At 43.9% G+C, this 23,455-nt stretch overlaps 1 protein-coding gene across 12 annotated transcripts in view; it reads right to left on the bottom strand.

Moving 5' to 3' along the window:
* Rims2 (regulating synaptic membrane exocytosis 2) overlaps positions 1–9,799 on the bottom strand; it is a 373,273-nt gene extending 363,474 nt beyond the window's left edge. For all 12 annotated transcript variants that reach the window (XM_050162885.1, XM_050162890.1, XM_050162839.1 and 9 more), the window contains exon 1: positions 9,432–9,799. In XM_050162885.1, coding sequence (XP_050018842.1) covers positions 9,432–9,607 — 176 coding nt within the window. In that variant the 5' untranslated portion in view covers positions 9,608–9,799. The remainder of the gene's footprint in view (positions 1–9,431) is intronic.
* Between the last annotated feature and the right edge of the window lie 13,656 nt (positions 9,800–23,455).

The raw sequence follows: 23,455 nt of genomic DNA, 5'->3' as shown, positions 1-23,455 counted from the left end.
ATATAAATAATGTTTTCAATACTTACATAACATACATATAAAATATTCATAAAATACAAACTGCATAAAAGTTGATAACTTTTAGTTGACTTGTTTTTTATTATTGTAGGTGCTATAGATAAAGTAACTGAACTATCATTTCACACCTAGGACTAAACTTAACTGTGTACACGTGTGTATCTGCATGCATTTCAGTTCACCACAGAAGCATGCAGCCAGAAGGTGCGCAGTCCTCTGTAGCTAAAGTAACAGGCAGGTGTGAGTTGCCACGTGGGGGCAAAGGACCAAGCCTGAGTCCTCTACAGGAACAGCAAGTGATCCTAACCAGTCAGCCATCTCTCCAGCTCCCTAACTGGCCCCTGTGACAACTTAACTTCTGAAACTATTTCTGAAACCACCATAAAATCCAAAAAGTTTCCTCTTCATTTCATAATACACATTCTAAAATTTTGCAGTAATTCAGTAATCTAGTAAAAAGAGAAATAAAGTTCATTAATTTCAATATTTCAGTTCCATAGCTAATTTCTATTTTTCTAAATTCATTCATATCTTCAAAATTTTCTCAGAAGTATGAATATATACCTGACAGAAATTTATTCTAATTAAAGCTAGCATATAAGACAAAGACTGCATCAGAATTTTAAAATGTTCAGAACTGAAACAAAGCCAGAGGGTGAGTGACTCCTGAGACTACTTTATCAGTGGGAATAGGGATGTTTCGTAAAGGAAAGACTAGGAGTTTTGAAGGGTCACATAGCAGCCAGGCTTGGCGGTGCACACCTTTTATCCCAGAGGCAGGTGGATCTCTGAATTTGAGGCCAGCCTGGTCTACAGATTGAGCTCCACTAGAGGTGAGGAGAGGAGAGGAGGGGAGAGGAGGGGAGAAGAGAGGAGGAGGAGTAAGAGGAGGAGGAGGAGGAGGAGGAGGAGGAGGAAGAAGAAGAAGAAGAAGAAGAAGAAGAAGAAGAAGAAGAAGAAGAAGAAGAAGAAGAAGAAGAAGAAGAAGAAGAAGAAGAAACAACTATCCAAAGAACACCAGTCCCCAGCCTAGAAAAACTTAGAGAGCTGTCCATCAGTGAGAGGAGAAGGCTCATGTGGCAGTCAGTGAACAAGTCCAGCATCTTACGAGGCTCACCTGAGTCTCACACACAACTGTCATATCCTGGAAATTCTGGATTCTAACTTTTTCCAAATTTACCTTGACTCCCTACCATCTAACTTTGTGTTTTCATCACTTAGCAGCAGGATTGCTGGAAGAGTCTGCTAACTGGATCTCTGATCTAGTTTTACACTTTCTCATTATCATGGCTGTAAGAGTGTTTGTTTCCCAACTAAGGTCTCATTCTATTGCGCCATTGGTTAAATCCACCTCTACTGCCATTATGATGAAACTCAAATCCTAAGAATAGCGGACAAGGTCTCTTAAGAACTGACCCCTGGCCTCTCTCCAGTCTCCTTTGAGAACTCGCATCCATCTAAAGCATGTGCCCTGCTGAACCATTCCTCAACCACGCCCTACATGCTACGCATCTTTCCAGTCAAAGAACTCCTTGGGTCAGGGATACTTGAGAAGGTCTTTGTTTAGAATAGCACCGCTTGCCTGTACGGCATCGCTTTGGGACACAAGAGAAATCATCTACGTGGACAGGTTGAGAAGCTTCTTCTTCATGTGCATACGTCCATGACTCACTGCACACAGTGGCTGCCTAGCACTTACTGTGTGAAGGGTTGGCTATTAGCTGTATCTGGATACCCAGAGAACTCTGGATGTCATCAGAGAACACTGAAGTCTAGAAGTAAAACTGCAGATACTTTAACAGGATAAAATGTTTGAACAACACCCAAGAAACAACAACCTGCTTATAGGGTCAGCTGGAATGCTTTTACTATGGTTATTACAGACTGAAAACACCTCTAATGAATTTTCATGATGTCTTATATTATTTTGTCTTCCTATGAGACATTTAGTCTGTAAAAGGCATAAACTGTTTATATCCAGGGCATTTTGTGTGGATCAAGTATGGTGGCACACACCCGTTATACCAGCACTCCTGAGGCTGAAGCAAAAAGACCATGAGTCCAGGGCCAGCCTGGGCTACGTGTCAAGACTGGGGAGCCCAGGGCCAGCCTGGGCTACATGTCAAGACTGGCTTAGCAAATAGGAGCACTTGTACAAAAGATCTGATGACCTAACTTTTTTCCCCAGAACTCATGAGGTAGCAGAAAATAACTAAGTGCCGAAGGTAGACGGACCTCTACAAATGTAGCGTGACACATGAATACCTGTAGTCAGACATATATGCAGAGACAATAAATGAATTAATTATTTAATACTTTTAAAGACCTAGAGATACAACTATCTCCTAGGAAAAGAGTGTTTGCCTAGCACAGACAGTACCCTAGGTTCAATCCTGGAAGGAAAAAAAAAAAAAAAAAGGTGATCTGTACATCCATCCTATAGTGGCATTATTTGTGTTTTAATAAATAAAGCTTGCCTGAAGATCAGAGGGCAAAGCAGCCATACTAGTGAGCCATATAGGCCAGAGAGCCTTATAGGCACACACTTTTAATCCCAGGACTCAGGAGACAGAGGCAAAGGGATCTCTGTGAGTTCAAGGCCACCCTGGGCTACAAGAGATTGAATCTGTCTAAAAGAGAAACAGAGCTCACACAACTGTGATCCCAGCACTTGGGATCACAGGCCTTTTATCTCAGCACTAGGGAGGTGGAGACAGAGGCAACAGGGCTGGGTGGAGAGAGGAATATAAGGGGGAAGAGACAGGAACTCAGTGGAGTGTGGAGTCTGAGGATTTGTGGACACAGGATCTCGCCCTTTCAGTCTGAAGACGTGGTAGAGGTAAGAACTCTCCAGTGGCTTGGCTGCTTTGCTTTTCTGATCTTCAGGTTGAACCCCAACATCTATCTCTGGGTTTTTATTATCCGTGCTACAACATCCCCTATCATTCAGCTCCACTACACACAACAGAAATTTATTGATGATCAAAAAGAAATTTTGAAAGCAAAATATTCCTTAATTCCTAAGTTCCTTACTTCTTAAAATGATATATAATTACAATCTTCTATTTTCTAGTGGAAATGGACAAGCTAAGTTTAAAAACAATTGCAATTGTGCAAATAAATAATTATAAAATATACAAGCTGCATTATATATGTCAGCTTCCAAAGTAAATTAGGCATCAATTTTAAAACTAAATTTTATTTTAGAAATAAGTATATTATTAAAAAATAATCTTCTTTCTTTTAATTATTAGATTTAACCTCAACAATTCTCTAAAAAAAAAGTATATAATCTAGCACGGTAGACAGACCATAAATTGGGAAGCATAGAAGATGCTAGAATAAAGAAGAGAGAAGAACCCTGGTTAAAAGCATAGTCAGCTAGGGAAGGGGCTCTCAACATGCACGACTGGAGGCAGGCTGGAAGGAGAAGATAGACTCACACAGACTCAGCTTTCTGAGCGACAGCTGGAAGATGAGCATTCTAAACTCTAATAACAAGGCTTCAGGACTAGCTTCATCTGATAAGACTCTCGTTTATAATGGGAATAAGACAATAAGAACATATTTGGTTCAGTAACATAATGAAGTTAATCACAAAGGATAACCACAAATGATTCACTTATATCCCCTCTGACAAGCAGTATTTGGTAGTCATAGTATTTTCACTACTAGACCCTAGTGTTTAGACTTTATAAAAAATGAATATTGATGAGAAAACTGCTTCCAAGTCCCCAAACTCCCTCTCTTCAATCCCATGCTTACAAGTTATTTAAAAGTTCATCGAAACCGGGCCGTGGTGGCACACACCGCTAAGCCCAGCACGCAGGAGGCAGAGGCAGGTGCATCTCTGTGAAATGATGCCAGCCTAATCCAGGAGTTCAGGGATAGCCAAGGCCACACAAAGAAATCCTGACTCTAAAACAAACAAACAAACAAGTTCCTCCAACCATTGCAGCATCCTAGACACAAAATAAACGTCTTAATTTTTAGAAAACAGGAAGATTTCACCTAAATATGTTATTAAAACATTTTAACCCAGAAAGAGTGCTGTCTACAACTAGTAACCAAGAACAATTACTTACTGTATACCTACACACTCAGGAAACTCAGTCCATAATGGCCAATCCTGCCTGCATACACAAAGAGTAAAGACTCAAAACCCACAGACTTGAGTAATTTAAGCAAGAGCTTATTAACCAGTGAAGTTTTAGGAAGCAACTAAGTTGGTCCATCACACTTGTCTCCACCACCTCTTTATTCACACAGTGCAACTGTCCCTTTATTAAAATGTCCTGTCAACTGGAAAATATCATTAGCTGCTCTCTTTAAAACACAGACTATAGCATTAGATACCTTCTCATAAAAACACCAAGCTATTGCTAGGATACATCTGAATCCTTAAAAACTAAAGGTTTTCACTTTTGCCAAAGGCAGTGGATATTTACAAGGTGCGACGATCTTTATTAAAAGTCTTTATGATTCACTATCATCTGGGGTGCTATGGAGAGAGAGAGAGAGAGAGAGAGAGAGAGAGAGAGAGAGAGAGAGAGAGAGAGAGAGAGAGAGAGANGAAAGAGAGAGAGAGAGAGATAGGTAGAGAGGCAGACAGACAAATAGAATAAAGAAGGCCATGCAAAGCTGATCACAAATCTAGAAAGCATAAATTTGAAAACGTTTTTAAAATCCTGACTAGTGAAAAGGGATGGGAGGATGAATAAGGTCCAACACAACAAATCACGAACAGACCCAACAACACATGAACAATTGTGAGCAGTAAGGGAAATATAAATGCTCCTGGATAAACGGAAAAGGCCCTCGCTTCCACTGGTAATACGGAAACTGCAAGCTAAATCTACACTGGTGAATTTATTACTGAAATTCTGACCAAGCTGACCACACGCTGATTTGGCAGGGAAGCAGGGAAATTGTGTGATTTACATATACTACCGCTAGAAAAATAAATTTAGTATTTATTGAAGTTTACTGACTCTTTTAAAGAATTTTATTTCTACGAATTTTCCCAGAGATGCAGTCCTATACATTAAAAACAATGTATCAAAGTACTGTGTCTAGTGGCAAAACAGAAACAACTTAAACACCTAAAAGTATGGCCTTAGTCAAGGGAATTACAAAACCTTCAGCAACTGGGATGGATAATGGCACTGAACCGAATGTGGAAATTATTTCCTACAAAGGAAGATGTACTTTTATGTTTGCATGCATATATGGGTGGTAGCGGCACGTGACTTTAATCCCAGCACTTGAGAAGCAGAGGCAGGAGGATCTCTGTGAGTTCAAGACCAGCCTGGTAGTGAGTTCCAGGACAGCCAGGGATACACAGGGAAACCCTGTCTCAAAACCAAACAACAAAACACATAAGTATATATGTGTACACACATATAAATGCACGCTCTTATATACACATACATCTCTTGTGCCTAGATTTTTATTGTGCATAGAATAAAGATGTTAGTAACAATAATTACACATGGCACATAAATAGGTAAATAAAATATTTTGTATCAAAGGTATATTACTTATTAAATAAACAATTTTGTAAATGAACTTTAGAAACTACTTGTAAGTTTGCATCATTAAAAAATTTCAGCTGGGTGTGGTGGCACACACAGCTATGATACTAGCCCTCATAGTGTGAGGCCAGCCTGCTCTACATGATGAGCTCCAGGACAGCTAGCACTAACTCTGTCCCAAAATAAAAATTTAGTCAGGCATGGTGGCACATACCTTAAATCCCAGCACTTGGGTAGCAGAGACAGGTGGATCTCTGTGAGTTTGAGGCCAGCCTGGTCTACTTAGCTAGTTCTAAGCAAGCCAGGGCTATAAATCAACACCCTGCTCCAAACATAAATAAATAAACTAAATACAATATAACGTTTAGAACTACGCACATATGTACACAATATGTCCTTATTAATCTCATCTATGATGAATATGCTTTATTCTCTTTATTTGGGGAGCAAGTTGTCCTTTTAATAATAGAAAATCAAAGTGGAAAGTGAGACATAATATAATATGCACCTCCTGTAACACATAAATAGCCAGATGTGGTAACACAATGTCTATGATCCTAGCACTTGGGACTGGGAAGGTGGAGGCAGAAGGTCTGTGAGTTTGAGGACAAGCTGGGTTACACAGAAAGACACTATCCAGTGGGAAGGGAAAAAAAGAGGAGTGGGAAGAAAGTTAAAAAAGCGGGGGGGGGGGAGCAGGAAGAAAGGGGAGGGAGGAGAAAATCATCTCTGTGTTCAAATACTTGGTATAAAAACTATGTTAGGTGCATTATAAACCAATACATATTCACTGAATAACTTTGAGTTTAGTGGTTTTGCCTTCTTGATGCATTTTTTACAAAACAAAAATTAAAAGCACACAAAAATAAAAACAAGAGACAATGGAAATACAATATTCACTAAATAGTTTCTCTTTCAAAACGCGATTCCTCGTTTTCCACAGAATGAGTGCACCATCCCACAGGCACTGGAATTCAGACGGCATTGCTTCCTAGGCCCCCATTATGTGTCAAGGATGTTAGAGACCTAAACCACAGAAGAGTGGCTCCCAAAGACTCCAAACTAAACCACGGCAGGAACTCATGTGAGGGCTTTGCTTAGACCGAAGGCTTCCTCGGGTGTGTAAGCAGAGCTGGGCCTTGAAGAAATCACTAACAAAAAAAATGAATGCAAATCATTTTCAGTTACTTAGGCTGCTACAAAGGGAATTTACTGTAGCAGCCTCAAGCTGCTTCAATGGCTCACCTTCCTCACTGGAAACATCTCAGGCACGACCTTTGAATGTATGCATTTACTCACAAATGATATGCATCTTAGTATTGATCTATAGTAAGCACTAATGGGGCTTAGTCTTTTCCCCCATAACCTTCCATATGCTCTTCTTGTATCCCATCACTCCATCTTGTGAGGCCTTGGGTACGAACATCTTACTCTGCTTAACACTGTGAGCGTGAAACTCACAGATCACAGAGTATTTTTATCCACTTTCAACTGCCTCACACATCAAACTATTCTTAACGTAATACTTTTAAAGTATCAGACATAAATTTGAACTTTGGTTTACTTCTCTGTGCCTGTGACCTTCTCTCAGAAAAGATGCTAGCATGCAATGAAATGATAGCACTATCAAGAAATAAAAGACTTTCTCCGTGAGAAGCAGCCCTAAAGTTTCAAGGGAAAGGGCAATCACAACTACCCGCTTCATTTTTCCTGCAGAGCACATCTGCTACCTAACACCAAACCTGGAACACATTCTTTACTAAATGGTCCGGTTCTTCAGGCTACTCTACATCTGTTATAAAGTTTACTCTGTTTCCTTGTCTAATCTCACTTCAGAAGTACTTTAGATCACATTGAAAGCTATGCAAATAAGTACTTAAACTTGAATCTATATTTTTCATTGATGTGATTTCACATATTATATGGATATGTTTACAGAATGTGTCTACCTAAACAATGTGAAATAAATGGACAAACACATGTATTTGCAAAGTATGTGGGTTTACCTGGAGGTGCACACACAAATAGTTAGCCTGAAAAATCCTTTAATAACATCTATGTAATAAAATACACTGCTCGTTTTGAGCAATTTTCAATTCAGCAATCACACATTCTATTAAGTGTCCATTTCTTGAAACTGTAAATATAGGACTATATGAAATTAACATGCCAATAAACTTTATGATTTAATTTACTATAAATAAAAACCCATTCCATTTAAATAATATGTGGGTCAAAGAAATAAAGCCACATTTTATTTGAACATCATTTTGGCAACACTAATTTTGACTATGTTAAGAAATATAAATTCATATATCTGAATATAAAATTATAATGATCAAAAGTTTAACACTATTAGTATAAACATTAAAGTTGAGCCAGGTTATGAGTATGCTCAAAAAGCTTTTTATAACTATATTATTTCATAGTTTAAGCTGATTAAATTATTTAAGTATTCAAACCTAAAAGTCAATCTTGAAGAAGCAATTCTTAATTTCATTTTAATTATGTCAGGAATACATTTGCTCTTTTTTCCTTCATCATTTTTTGAGAAACTGCACCTTTTCCTAAGATACATACCTATTTGATACAAGCTTTGTTACCATAGGCTATGCAAAATATATTTCAATTAAATATGAAAAAATGAACACGTAGACAAAATGTGTTTTCATATGTGAAAGAATACTGAATCCAACAACCTGTTTTCAACCCAGGTGGCTGGAGGTCAGTATGCGATTTCTTCCCACAGAGCAAGTCTACACTTTTAATTGTATGTTTCTATAGAGATTATGCGAAAGTGTATTTCGTGACTTGCAAAAGAACTGTCCCTCTTTAGGCATACACAGCTTAATTTATATAGTGAGTAACTCGTTGCGAGCAAAAATGGAAAACATGACTTGGATAAACATTAAAAGGTTACACATCTAGACAGTGACTTTCCCGAAGTAACTGAGATGCCAAAAACCATAAAACATTTAAAAGCAAGCCTGCAGCAGCAAATCTCGGCTACCCTGCTACAGTGACAAGGGATCCCCAAGCCAAGGGAAACTCAGTCTGGACAGTTCCCTGGTGCTGAAGTTACACCGCCTGGAAACCGCCGTCTGGCTGCTACTTTCACGCCTCCCACCCTCGGCAAAAAACACAAATCCGGGCGGGCTGGACTGTGAGCAAACAGAGTAGAACTTGCCGAGCTGGGGACCGCGCCGGGGGAGCAGTCGCCGGCAGGGAGGCTGGCAGGGCGAGCGCAGGGTGCGAGCACCCGCCGGGGGGGAGGGGCTGGAAGATGGCGGCGGCCGCACACCCACCCGAGACGCCACGGCGCTTAGGCCCCTGGCCCGCGCCGCCGCTGCCGCCGCCGCCGCCTTCCTGACGGCCCATGTGGGCCGCGCGCGTCTTCCCGGGCTGGGGCCGGCGCGGACCGAGGGGCTGCGGCGGGAGCTCGCACCCCGGGAGGGCGGGCGGGCGAGCGGGCCTGGGCGCCGGCAGCCGGGTCGGCCCCGGGAGCACCTGTGCACGGCCATATTGGATTCTGTGCCCCAGTCCCGGCCTGGGCGCGGGGGCGGCGGGAAAGGAAATGGGGCGCGCGGAGCCCCGGGATCAGCCTCAGCCCCGGAGCCCGAGCGGCCCGCGGGGCGGGCGCCCGGGGGAAAAGGACGCGTCCAGAGCTGGCCACCGACCCACGGCCCGGGCTCGCTCGGCGGGCGCCCGCCCTCCGCGACACACACACCCCCCCCGCGGCTCCGACAACTCCACGGCGAGCGACCCCGGCGGCCGCGGTGGCCCGGGCGGGCGGGGAGGCGGCGTTCGCGCCCGGCAGGGGAGCGGCCCGCGCGAGGGGGGCGGAGGGCGCGAGGCGGGAAGATGGAGCCCGGTCCTTACTTGAGCACGGACTGCTCCTTCTCCTCTTCTTTCTTCTGGCGATCCATGACGGCCAGGATGATCTTCCGCTCCTCTTCCGTGAGGTGGCTGAGGTCCGGCATCTCGGGCTGCGGAGGAGGCTGCGAGGCCGCCGGGGTGGCCACCGGCCGGCCCCGGGGCCCGAGCGGAGCCGACATGTTGGCTGGAGCCGCACCACCCTCGGCAAGCAGGGAGGCAACTCCGCGGGCAGCGGCGGCTCCGGCGCGGGCGGCTCGGGCAGCCTCGGCGCTGGGACCAAGACATACAAATCAATGGCCTTCAATCGCGGGCGACAGCCCCCCTCCCCCCCAGGAAAGGAAGCGGGGGGAGGGGAGGCTCGCGGTAGGGTGGGGGGGAGGAGGGAGGGAGGGGAGGGAGGGCCGAGGCGTGTGCGCTCCGGGGAAATGTGGCTCCTTCCCGGGGGCGAAGGGCTGGCAAGTGAGCGAGCGGTTCGCGGGAGCGCGGAGGAGTGCGCCGAGCGGCGAGGGAGGGCGCTGGAGTAAGGTGGCGGGGACGGCGGAGGGTGGGGTGACTGGAGGGAGCGGGCGGGAGGGCGGCGCGCCGGCTGGGGCGCGAGTGGCCGGTGGAAAGAAGCGCCACCCCGCCAGCACGACCCCCTGGGGGGGGGGGGGGGGGGACTGGAGGGAGCGGGCGGGAGGGCGGCGCGCCGGCTGGGGCGCGAGTGGCCGGTGGAAAGAAGCGCCACCCCGCCAGCACGACCCCCTGGGGAGTCCCGGGAAGTCGCGCGCAGCGCCCTGCGTGTGTATGTGTGTGTGTGTTTGTGTGTGTGTGTCCCCTCCACCCCGGGGGAGCTGAGGGGAGCGAGGCAGTGGCGCGGCTGTCCCGCCGCCTGGCACGCGTCACCGGCTCCGTCCGGGCCGCCGAGGGAGAAGCCCTCGGGGAAAGGCAGCGCGAGGGGCGCGGGGCTGCAGCTAAGGACCTGGGCCCCAACGCCAACGGCCGGACCCGGGGCTCTCGCCCGGGCGGCGGGGTCGGCACGCGCTCGCCCGGGGTTCCGACCCCCCCACACACACACCGTGTCCGTGTCCGCCGAGTCGGCGCTCGGGCCCACTCCCTGCGCCGCCGCCTCCGTCCTTCTCCCCGCGGCGCCTCCCGAGCGCCCAGGCCCGCGCTCGCCCGCCGCTCGTCCCCAGTCCCCTGCAAAAAGGACCAGACCGGCAGGGAACCGGGGAAGGTCGGGAATGGGACGCGGGTCTGGGGGTGGCGGGGCCGAAGAGCGAGCGTCTGGGGTGGCTGGCGCTGAGGGGACCGTGTGCGCCCGAGCTCTCCGGGGCGGGGTCCCGGGACTGGGATGATCCGGAGCAGGTGGGTATCCCTGCGGGGTCGGGCACCGGGAAGGGGCACAGAGCCTCACAGTGGCCTGCGGGAGAAAAGGATGGTGAGCGCTGGCAGTGTCTCGGGCCGGGACCGGGTCGGGGGTGCGGAAGTTCTGGGAACTGGGCTGGCCGCCCCGAGAGGCACTGGAAGGAGGACGCTGGGGACGGAGGTGACAGCTGGGCGGGCGAGGAGGCAACTGGAAGGTGCGCGGGGCCAAGGACCAGACCTGCTCCCCAGAGGATGAGCTTGGGCCGAGGAGTCGGGCTCTTTGGCCCGTTCCTGCCCTTCACTCTAGAGAAGAGAGATAGGAGCTGAGTTTAGAAGCTGGGAGATGGGCTCCGGGAAAACCGGCTCCAGGAGCAGGGAGGTGGCCGCGGCCCAGAGTCTCCCGCTCGGGCTCAGCAAGAAGCCAAGAGCTGCCCTGACAGCTCGCCCTGGGGCGGGGCGAGCCAGAGGGGGGTGATCCGGATCACCCCATCTTCCTCCTCTTACCGCTGTAGACAAGTGCTTCGGATGGCAAGGTTAGAGTGTGCGAGCGAGCGTGTGTGTGTGTGTGTGTGTGTGTGTGTGTGTGTGTGTGTACACCTCTACCACGCCTTCTATGCTAGCACTGCTTAGTACCAGGCCTCCGGGGTTTGTATTGCATTTGTGCGTAGTAAACTCTCCCTCCTCCCTCTGCTCCCCAGGTACCTTCTGCCTAGTCTCAGTTTAAGAGAACTGGGAACAGACAAAGCGGCACTAGATGTCTCTTGTGGTTTCTAAGCTGAAATTTCTGTATTGTTTTTCTCCACGCTTTGTAACTGGCAAGAAGAAATGGAAACGTTTGCTTACGTTTTGTTTCATAATATCATTATGATGATTGCTGATTACTACACCTGCTCACCTGTCTTCCACCAGATTCATAATCCAAATTAGTTTCCGCGGGGCTGGGGCTGGGCAAACCAGATGAGATATGTGTCACAATTGATTTAAATGTCTTACAGTTAAAGAATTTTTATAGAGCTCTAAGCCAAGCTCCTCATAAAGGAGATTTATAAATACAGTAAGTAGTAGAACTGGAACCAGAATGTAGATCAACTTAGTCCGATGTAAAACTATCATGGTTTTCAACCTTAGCACATGAAAATGCCGAGTCGCTTTTTAAAATACCTGAGCCCAACCCTAGAGCAAATGAGTCTGTTTCAAGAACTGAGGCCTTAGTTACGGCTGTGTTTTGAAAGTACCCCAGCTGACTAATGTCTATAAAGGTTGAAAACCATACGTTCTAAGACAATGCTGAAGAACAAGACAGCAGAGAAGAAAACATGAAACTTCTAAAAACTGAATCACGTAAATAAAGTTCAAACGTTAACTTATTTACACACTCTCCTTTGCTCCTATGCAATGAGTTCCCAGTCAGTTGGTATATGTTCTTACAGCTTTACCCTCGGAAACACCAGCCACCAAAACATGGGAAATTTTCCTTTAAACGTGATGATAGCACTATAAATAATAATGTTCCACCTTAAATCCGATTCCATTTTTAAAAATACCATCCTCCAAACCCCAGCCAACATCATCCCAACAGGATCAGAAACCAGAATGTGCACACATTGCTGAGTCTGAAGATGCTGAGGTTAAAATAGCTTAGTTATTTCAGATACATAAAATGTGAACTTGGAAGCAATTATTCAGACTGGAAAAAAATGTGGCTTCATTTACAGCAGAGGGTCACCTTCTGGGACCTACATTCTTCTCTGCCAGTCATATAGAGCACTGTGAGGTTTTTCCTGAGCACATGCACAGACATGGCCTCACCTCCCTGGGTGACAACACCAGCTCTTGAAACACAGTGGGCATGAACCTGAATGTCTGGCGCCACTGACTTCTAAGAGTATGAGTGGGCTGCCAGGATCTCCTGTCTGGGTGTTTTGTTGTTGCTCCTGTGTTTTGTTTTGCTCCAATCTTTTACTTGCTACAACTGAATTTTCCTTAAAAGTGAAAGCACATAAAATCATCTGTACCTTTACAAAGTGAAAATGTGTCACTATTTTTGTAACGCATGGATAGATTATATATGTGCATATATATCATATAGAACTTTAAAATGGGCTGTATCCTAGGTGATATACTTTAAAAATACTCAACCCAATTTAAGATGTGATTGCATTGCTCTTAACGAAATAAAGTATCCTTACAAGGCTTTGGTTCTCCAGCATATGGATCTTAGAAGTATCTATTTTGCTCAGATTTTATGTTACTTGAAATGTTCATCTTTTCTTCGTCATGTATGGAATTCTATTTTATTTAGATATGTTCCTCAGAAGGTGAACACATTTGTAGTAGATTCAAAATGCAATGTCCTTGCTTAACTTGAGAAGTCACTTTCCTTTATTAATGAATTTGGGATATTATAGGCTTATGACCCCTGTTAACTTCGCTTTTACATAATCACAAGGACTATTTATAATCTACTAGGTAAGTATTAGGAGATACACCTGAAGTATAAAACTATAAAATGATCACATTCTTAAAATCTGGGACATTTCATGAGACTTGGAATCATTTCTCCTTTACTGCTGCGTCCAGATAGGTGATTGTCATTCTACAGCTTGTCCTGACAGGTGTGCTGCTTCTGCCCTTTACTCTGATGGAACAGGGCCTGCCTCCATCAAATTACACTGTAGTGGGGGCATTCCCTTGACTGATGAGTGATGTAGGAGGACCCAGCGCATGGTAGTCCCTTGGTTCAGAAGAAAGCAAGCAGAGGAGACCAGGAAGCAACATCTCCCTAAGGATACCTGCTTCAGTTACTGTCTCCAAGTTCTCCCCGGATGACTGACTACAAAGCCTGTAACCCATAAGCCAAATGAACCCTTTTTTCCAAAAGTTGCTTTTGGCCAGTTTCTTTTGTCATAGTAACAGAGACACACAAATTAGAACAACTGGTACCAGAAGTGGATTTGTGATGTTGAGGAGGCTTAAGCTTAGGCATTTGAATGCTTGGTCCCCAGTTGGCAAAGGCTTGTTAGCATGGGCAGCTTGCTGGAGGAAGTATGTCAGTAGGGGCAGCTTTGAGACTATAGTCACACCCAACTTTCAGTTTGTTTGCTCATCTGACCTCCCTCCCCATAGCTCCCCACCTTGTTTTTTGTATTCTGTAAGGGATGTAATCTCAGCTTCCTGCTCCTGGCACCATGCCTGCTGCTCCCCGGTTTATTTCCCCATTATTGTTGACTCAAACTCTTAAGTTGCCTTGGTCATGGTGTTATCACAGTCAGATGTGTGAGGCCCTGGACTCAAGCCCCATGGGCAGAAATGAACAAGCACCCTAAAACCACAGCCCACACAGGTCAAAATATTGAGATGTCTCCCTGCTTATTCAGTACCAACTGAACTCCTTCACCAGTCTGCAAGTGCCATCTGAGCCCCGAATCTCATCACCTAGTTAGTACTACCATACTTCCCTTGAACTATTTCTTCTTTTCACAGTGATGTTTACTTAGTTAATTCCCTTTTCAGAGTTTTGCTCATCCTTCCCTTCTATTTAGTATTCCATCTTCCAGACCCTCACCCCCAGCACTCCAGCCTCCTTTTCCTGTTCCACTGTTCTTTGCTTCTTCTGATGACTGTATTTTCACTGCTAATTGAAGCACTTTTACTGCAGTTTATTGTTTATCATTGATTATATACTTCCACCTACTAAACTATAAGCACATAAACAGGAATTTTATTAATTTATTCCAAGCATCTAGAATAATGCATAGTGCTGTGGGATAATGCTCTTATATACTGTAAAGATTTGTCACTCATATTGCTTTAATAAAATAATGATTGGTCCGTAGCCAGGCAGAAAGTATAGGTGGGGCAACCAAAGCAGGAGAATTCTGGGAAGAGGAAAGGCCTCTTTCCCAGAGTCAGTCACCAGCCAGGCGCATAGGAAGCAATAATGCCTCACTGTAAAAAGGTACCAAGTTACATTGCTAACAATAAATAAGAACTATGGGTTAAGATGTAAGAGCTAGATAATAATAATCCTGAGCTAATAGGCCAAACAGTTTATAATTACTGTAAGCCTCTGCGGGTTTCTTTGGAACTGTATGGCAGAAACTTCTGTCTGAAAATCTGTGGATTCGAGCAGGACAGAAACTTCCATCAACAGCATGGCTCATAGTGGATGCCTCAACAAGTATTTGGTTATTTGCTTTCCTACGTAAAACTTTATCATTACTGGCTTAAACTGGACAGGAGAATGGGAGAATGGCATTCTGAAATGAAGAGAAAATGGATGTGAAGAAACTTTTGATTCAGGTCCTGGCAGTGTTTCCTAGCCTGTGCATACATCCCCTGCTCTGCAATGATGATCATCTTGCCTTCTAACATCTGCAACTTTCAAATGGTTTTCCCTCCATTTGGCTTACCTTCCCAGTCACAAGTCTGCCATGCACCTTTTCCTCCTTTCTATTTGCCCCTGGCTCTCTTACTAATGTGCACATCCTGTTCATACATCGGCATGTGTCACAATGGGCCCTAACATTTCTTTGTCTATATTCTCAACAGTGAACTCTTTATTTATTTGTTTGTTTGTTTTTGGAGACAGGGTTTCTCTATAGCCTTTGGAGCCTGTCCTGGAACTGCTCTTATAGGCCAGGCTGGCCTCAAACTCACAGAGATCCGCCTGCCTCTGCCTCCGGAGTGCTGGGATTAAAGGCGCGCGCCACCACCAGCTGGCCTACAAGGAAGAGTAGGGAATGCTATTTTTTCCCAGGTTCCTTAAGGCCTATTAAAGTGTCTCTCACTACAGCAGCTCAGGAAATGTATGCTGAACAAATACATGAACAACTTCGGAATGTGGGAGGGTCCTGCAGCATGGAAACGGGTGGTGATGAGCTCGGTCCCAGCGTCTGTGCCCGCTGCAGACTGCGCGTCTGTGCCCGCTGCAGACTGCGCGTCTGTGCCCCGCTGCAGACTGCGCGTCTGTGCCCGCTGCAGACTGCGTGTCGTCTATACTCACTAACAGTGGGGGGTGTTAGGCAGAAAAGTGACAGGAGAAGTTTTGGCTTTAGAAGCATATCCTGCATCCATTTCTTTATTCTTATCTAAAACACCTGCCAACAGAGTTGCTCAAAGGACGCAGATGCGTTCTGATTTGCACTTGGAGACACAAATAGCAGGCTTTTCCCTTTTTTTTACTTCTTGCTTTCAGAATTTATTTGTGTAGCTCTTTTCCTCAATAGGTTACAACAGCAGGATAATGAGGCCAAGGTCATGGTTACAATCCCTGTGTGAGTCCGACCGCGCAATAGCCACCGTCAGCGCCACAGCTGATTGTTAATCTCTGCCAGCTGTCAAATGACAACAGATACTATTTTTGACCAGAAATTGAGTGGGAGAATATGACCAGTTTATACAAAGCTAATCAGCATGATTAGAAAAGCAACTCAAAGTGTCTGGCTCTTATAAGACCATACTGTTTTTTTTCTAAAGTAAAATCACAGTACATTAGTAGTGGTGGTCAAAAAGTATAGCACGAGAGAAAAAAAAAAAAATGCATTGCTTGCTCCTAGGAAAGAAACTGAAGATTAGTGTAGATTCCTTATTGAGATTCGCGACCAAGAAATAGTAAAAACTTTAACAGTTCTTCATGTAGTTGGACTTTCTTGACAGACTTTCTTTGGACCACCAGCCTCCAAATAATGACACAGAGACTTATTATTAACTATGAAAGTTTGGCCTTAGCTTAGGCTTGTCCCTCTAGCTCCTATCATTTAAATGACCCATTTCTATGCGTCTACATTCTACCGTGTGGCTTCTTACTGCTCCTCCATTTCGCACATCCGACTTCCTCAGTGTCTCACTGGTGTCTGACTCATGTGTCTAGATTTATCCTGAGTTCCTCTTTCTGCCTGGCAATCCTGCCTAGCTATTGGCCATTCAGCGTTTTATTAAACCAATCAGAACAAAACTGTGACATTTTCACACAGTGTGATCAACATCTTAGTGTAAATAAGTTTTATTAATTATTGTTGTATATTTAGCAGTGCATGAGGTAATTTCCACATTTAACATATTGCAAAAAGCATATAGCCATTATATTAAAAAGGTTTTGTGATATTTTAATCATTTTTCATTTATACTTTTATAAAGCTATTTCTATTTGTACTCCTGTAAACTTAAAGACAATGTTAAAGGTTGGTACTTAAGTATAACTGTTTTCTTAACTGAATATTTATCTTATATAAACCTTTGAACACAGTAATGAAAAACCAAATGTGACTTTTATGTCAGAAATAATATTAAAACTGCTCATTTACAAAAGGATCTGGGTGTTCAATGCCAACTAAGTGCCGACATCTGCTGACCGTCTAAGTCAGCATCCCTTATGACAGGCGATTGGAAACGGCACTGACACTGTGGAGAATTCAGTCCTAAATGGGATGCCTCTCCATCAAACCCTCTCCTCGGGTCTCAGGGACTGTGGAGAATAGGAAGGGGAAAGAGCCAGGGGGATGGTGACTCCAAGGAAGCAGTGACCTCCAGACACGGCGGGACTGGTGCACAAGGGAAGCTATGTTCACAGGTCATTTTTCACGACTAGATCTCTAGGTTACCTGTCTAATGTGTGAACCACTATGCTCTGCCGCTTAATGTGATATGTGACACACAGACACACACATACACACAGACACACACACACACACACACACAATTTCTTTCCCTAACTAAAATCTAGGCTCACTTTCTTTGTAACTCCTGGAACCTAACAAACAATATAAAATAGTCACATTTAACATAGCACACTCCCTAATCGCTAACATTTAAAATGTTAAAAAAAAAAAAAGTTTAAGAGAAACAAATGTGTAGCTAAGGTGGTGAAAAATAAAATGCTGATCCTACCCCGTTTTCCCAAGGCGGTCCTGGCTTAATCTGTTGCTCAGTTATGATTATAACCCCTTCCTTCCGTCCCCAAAGCTTTCCTGTATAGACCTCATATGCTCATATTAAATCTGTCCAAACATGAACCAGGCTCAGATGCATAATACAAATGTTTATAGAAAAGTCAGTGTATTCCTTTAAAAAAAGTCTATGTCCTAACTATCCAGTAAATATAATACATGCTAGATATTTAAAATAAAGTTAATTACTTCCTCATTAAAAAGGAATTAATGAATCTGACCGGCTTATGCTCTCCCACAGGATAAAAATTTTGACACCAGCTAGAATACAGAAATAATTACTACAAGAAATATTGAACTTATCTCCCACTGAAGATTCATGCCCCCCCCCAAGTATCCAACCGCCCCTGCTCAGGGGTGTAAAAGATAACCTTAAACTCATAGAGAAGTCATCAGCATAAGCCTGACACCTGGGAACAAAGGGACACTTGTGAAGCAACATGAAAGTACTGCCGGTCTATGCTAACACATATTCGAAGCAACCATGGAGCCTTTGAGCAAAACCTAGGAATCTAGAGCGGGCTGGAACCCAGACATCCCCTGTAAGTGTGGCTTTCAGAGACAGACGGTGCTCTGCGGTTTTGTCTCCTCAGAAATTAGTGTCGCAATTTAATTCCTGGTATAAGCTAGCAACAGGTGCGGCGGGCCTCCTGAATGGGCTGATCTAGTCAAGTCATTTGATTAATGGGCTGATGCATGAGTTGATAAATGGATTATCTCAAGAGTGGTCCGCCATTTCGTCTAGACTCACGTACTGTCTAGCTCTGACCAGCTGACACTCTGCACCCCTTTATCATGTTGCCAGCAGGAAGTCCACCACCAGATATGACCCCTCTGTACCTGGGGCCAGAAAGAAAAACAAACAAACAAACCTACTTTCTTTCTAACTCACCCAGAATGTGATTTGTGTTGTTAGCAACATAAAACAAACCCAGGACTAGGGGATTCATCTTCCACAAGCGACTGGCTGCTGTTTCGAATGTCTCCTTCTGCCTACTTCTGCTACAGGGGTCGAATTAGTCTTATCTAGATGATGCCTGATCCAACTGCTTTCGTCCATGTCCTTTCTTCTGCCAGACACCATGAAATTCAAGAAACCACATCCCCGATCTGATGAGAAGAGGCGCAGAGCTTGCTATCAGCCTGTACCGATGGGGCTGCATTCCTAATTGCTTCGCTATCTCTCTGATTAGCGTCGTATAACACTAAACTGCAAGGGAGATAGAGAAGATCCCTGACATGTCCCACAAGAGAAAGGGAAAGGACCGGCAGAAAAAGAAGTAAGGGTTGTCCAGGGTCCTGGGCTTTATCATACTAACCAAGAGAAACTGAGTCCATCTCAAGGCCAAAAAGAGAAAAATAAGTTCATTATGTTTATAAACTGCATGTTTTATTTTCCTCGTCTATAGCGAGAAAGTCATCTGTATGTCACTCATTTTGAGAAAGTCATTCAATTTTTGTGGGTTTCTGTTTCTCATAAAACGAAAGACCACAGGATCAGCAAGATCCTCTCACTATTCAAACATAAGTCAAATACAGTTATTAGTTTATTTGTAATGTACTATTCATTCATCAAGCATGTACTGGCAGCTGTTGAGAATGACATACACAAACTACAGGGGCACCCTGAAAGTTTTCGGTCTAGTATAAAAGTCACGTAAAGGCTTATACGTCATCATAGCACATGCAGTAGGAGAGGTATCTACACATGTAACAGAGTACACAGAGGCTATCTCTAACTGTTTTGAGGAAACGGGAGATTTTCAGATGGATCTTTCTTTAATCCCAGATTTGTTTGTCTTGTGTGTGTGACTGTTTTGCCTGCATGACATATGTGTATTTGCTACCTGAGGAGGCCACAAGAGAGCATCAGAGCCTGGAACTGGACTTATGGAGTTGTAAACCACGTGTGGATTCTAGGAACCAAAACTAGGTGATGTGCTCTTGACAACTAAGCCATCTTTCCATTACCCTCAGTTGGATCTTTAAACCAAGAAGAAAAGGATATTAAATGGAGAAACAAAATAAACATAGGAGGTTGCAACTTATCTTGTCTGACTTAAGGGTGTAGATTTTAGAAAATTAAGAAGTTGTTGCCAATAGGACTGGAAACTGAGGTGGACTAATCTATATCTTCTAATTTGTATGTCCAAGAAGTTTAGACATCCTCCTGCAAGAGGTGCACAAAAACTGCTTTTTTAGATGACAGTGAGTTCAAAGCCACCTTGGGCTGCTTACCTCAATAATAACGACGACTTTATCTTTGTTATTAAACCTTATCTCAATAAAAACAAAAGGACATTCATCAGGCTATTGGTTTTTTTCCTCTTGCAAATTATTCTATTTAAACTCGTAAGTCTGAGATCAATATATACTGCTATGATGTCAGAAATAATAGCTCCAGTCAAAACTACAATAACCACGAATAGCTAAATTTAAATTTCTATTTATTCATTACATTATTACTCAAAAGTTAAATATTAAAAAACTTCAGTTCCTCAGTTATCCTAGCTCATTTTAAATATTCATGGTTGTATGTTTATATATCACCAGTATAAACATCTCTACCCTGAGCAAAATGCTTCCTGTACATCCCTGGTGAAAGATCAGCTAACCACCTACACAACAAGGAGTACACATTAGTAAAAACATTCCATTATCTTTATTCTTTTTAATTTTAAAGTGTATATATTTATTCTCATAAGTGATTTTATGACTTAAAAACTACAACCACCAATGAACTTAGAAATCAGTAAACTAACAAAGGCGAGAGAATCTTAGCAGGCTCAACAACATCATTTTCCTTTGAGAAACAACACCGAGGTTTGGAAATCTCAGAGGATCATAACACCCTTGAGGGAATGAGCTCACTTGTGAGTAAGTCTGTGAGAGTGATGACAGATGTACTCCTCACAGGTAAGCAACCGGGGAACAGGCTCACACTCAAAGCTGAGTGCGCTGCCGCCCATAGTTTAGTCAAGAAGAACTGAGTACAGAGCCGTAAAGTTCTGTGGAGTCTGTTCTGGGCTTTTCCTGAGATCAGTAGAGAAGAATCTTCTAACGATTTCAGTAACACTAACGGAGAAGTCAGCACACAAAAGGCTGATACAACTAGAAAACACAGAGGTAGCTAAAGTTTCAGAGTGGGTTGATACAGGATGCATACATGTATCTGCATAAACACATAGTCTATACATGAATAAACAAGTGTATACACACACACTCCAGGGGTTCAGTTTCAGTCTTTATCTACACTTTGCTGTCCATGGTGTTTACTTTTTTTCAAGACAGATTTTTCTCTGTGTAACAGTCCTGGCTGTCCTGGAACTCACTCTGTAGACCAAGCTAGCTTCAAACTCACAGAGATCCACCTGTCTCTGCCTCCCGAGTGCTGGGATCAAAGGTGAGCGCTGCCACTGCCTTGCTTATGGTGTTGACTTTAACAACCAATTTTTCCCCAAGATTTAAAAGAGCTGAAAAATAAGAATGGCCTGTGCATGTCTGAGCTAGGCTCCTCACAATAGAGCACTTTCCTCTGCCCAGAGCAGGTCAGGCGTGGGTGACTTAGATTTGACTGTCTGAACTGTAGCAAGGAGGTGAAATTATCTGCCCCACCTAAAACAATATAAGATGTTAGGAAAAACCATACATTTATTCTGACACCAGCAAAAGAATGTTGACTATTACTTGGCTTTTACTAATATCAATCCAAAAATCTTTACATTTAGGTTATTTTTATTCAATGATAAACTATACTGTGAAATCCATAAGTAAGCAAATGATACTGGTTTCAGACTCATAGAAGAAAACCACGTGAAGGCTGCATAACGAAGAAAATAGTGGAATGGAAGTGGTAGACTTGATATTTTTGGTGTAGCCCCACACACACAAACGGGAAGTAGACCAAAAAGATACAATTAGTTGGTCACTTTACTTAAATTACCACAGTTTTTGGCACCCAATTCCACTGTCAGTGAACGGGATTAGACAGGATTTGCTACCATGCTATCACGGGTTCTCACGTTTCGTGCCGGACTATTTCCCCTGGCTTCGTTTCTTCTAAGTTGTTCTGTACAGATAAACCAAAACACCCCTTTGAAACAATATTTCTTGTGCTAGAAACGTGGCTGGGTGGGTAAAGTGGCTACTGGGGGCTCGCTGGCGGGTTCAGTGAGAGGATCGCGTCTCAAAAGACCAAGGGAGAAAGTGATAGAGACCACCAGATGTGTGCTGACATCTGGCTTCCCGCACAGACACATGAACGCTCACGTGTATAAATAATAAGTTAATAAAGCAGTACTACAAGAGAAGAAAGCATTACTGAAAAGTGCCAGGTCTGAGGTCAGCAGGCCACTTACACACGTGTTCTTCTGTAAAAACCAGGAAACTGTTGTACTTCATTAAAGACTTCAACAACTAAGTGGGATGCTATACACATAATGTCCAGTACATGAGTGCTCAACTTAAATACAGTTTTACTCTTGAATTCCCCAACAAAAACCCATTAATTAACCTTACTTATATAAAGATCCAAATCTATAGCCCTGATCTGCATTTTTCTTCATCTGCCTTAATTTAAGCATATATTTCCTTTCTACCTCTTAAACTGCTTTTCCTCACATGGTGTAAACCTATCCCATTCATTTGGTCAGAACTGCTCCTTTGAACTCCTTGGGGTTTGCTAGTTCCTACACATCTTTTGAATCATTAAACAAATGTTCCACAGCATAAACAAAACGCAACACATCTTAAAATAATATTCTACAGCAGTAGAAACATGAGCTAGAAACCTAAGTTGGATAAAAAGACACTAGTTTTCTTAGGGGTTTATTGCTGTGAAGAAACAATGACCATGGCAACTCTTACAAAACATTTAACTGGGGAGGCTTACAGATTCAGAGGTTTAGTCCGTCATCATCATGACGGGACAAAGCAGCATGCAGGCAGATATATGCTGGAGAAGGTGCTGAGAGTAAAAAGGAACAACACCTTGATGCCTCAGACAACAGGAAGTGGTCTGAGACACTGTGAGTGGCTTGAGCATATATGAGACCTCAAAGCCCACCCCCACAATGACACACTTCCTCCAGCAAGGCCAAACCTACTCCAACAAAGCCACGCCTCCTAGCAGCTCCACTTCCTATGTAATTAGTTTATGGAACTAATTACACTCAAAGAGCCACATTCCACTCCCTGGCCCCCATAAGCTGCAACAATACCGTAATGCAAAGTGCATTCAGTCCAACTTCAAAAGTCCCCATTGTCTATCACAGTATCAACGATGTTTAAAAGTTCACAGTCTCTTCTGAGATTTATACAATCTCTTAACTATAATGCCCCATAAAATAAAAATCAAAAAACAGATCACATATTTACAACATATAATGGCACAGAACATACTGTTCCAAAATGAAGGGAAGTGAGCATACTGAGGAAATACTGAAACAAAGCAAGACAACAGAAAAGCCAGCTGAGCAAACCCCAGACTCTGCGTCTCCATGTCTGATGTCAAAATGTTCCTCAGATCTCCAACTCAGATCTTTCAGCTTTGTTGACTGCAACATACTTCTTTCTCTTGAACTGCTAGCGGTCTCCTCAACAAGTATCTCATGGGTCTAGCATCTCCAACACCTTGGGTTCTTTAAGGCAATCCAGACTTCAACTTCTCAGCTATACACATTGGCCTCTCTAGACCTCCATTCAAAGACATCCCTGACACACGCCTGGCCTCAG

The sequence above is a fragment of the Alexandromys fortis genome, unplaced genomic scaffold (assembly GCF_014885135.2).
Source record: "Alexandromys fortis isolate MF-2015 unplaced genomic scaffold, M_Fortis_MF-2015_v1.1 scaffold_17, whole genome shotgun sequence".
NCBI lineage: Eukaryota > Metazoa > Chordata > Mammalia > Rodentia > Cricetidae > Alexandromys > Alexandromys fortis.
This window is presented reverse-complemented; position numbering and strand designations above follow the sequence as displayed.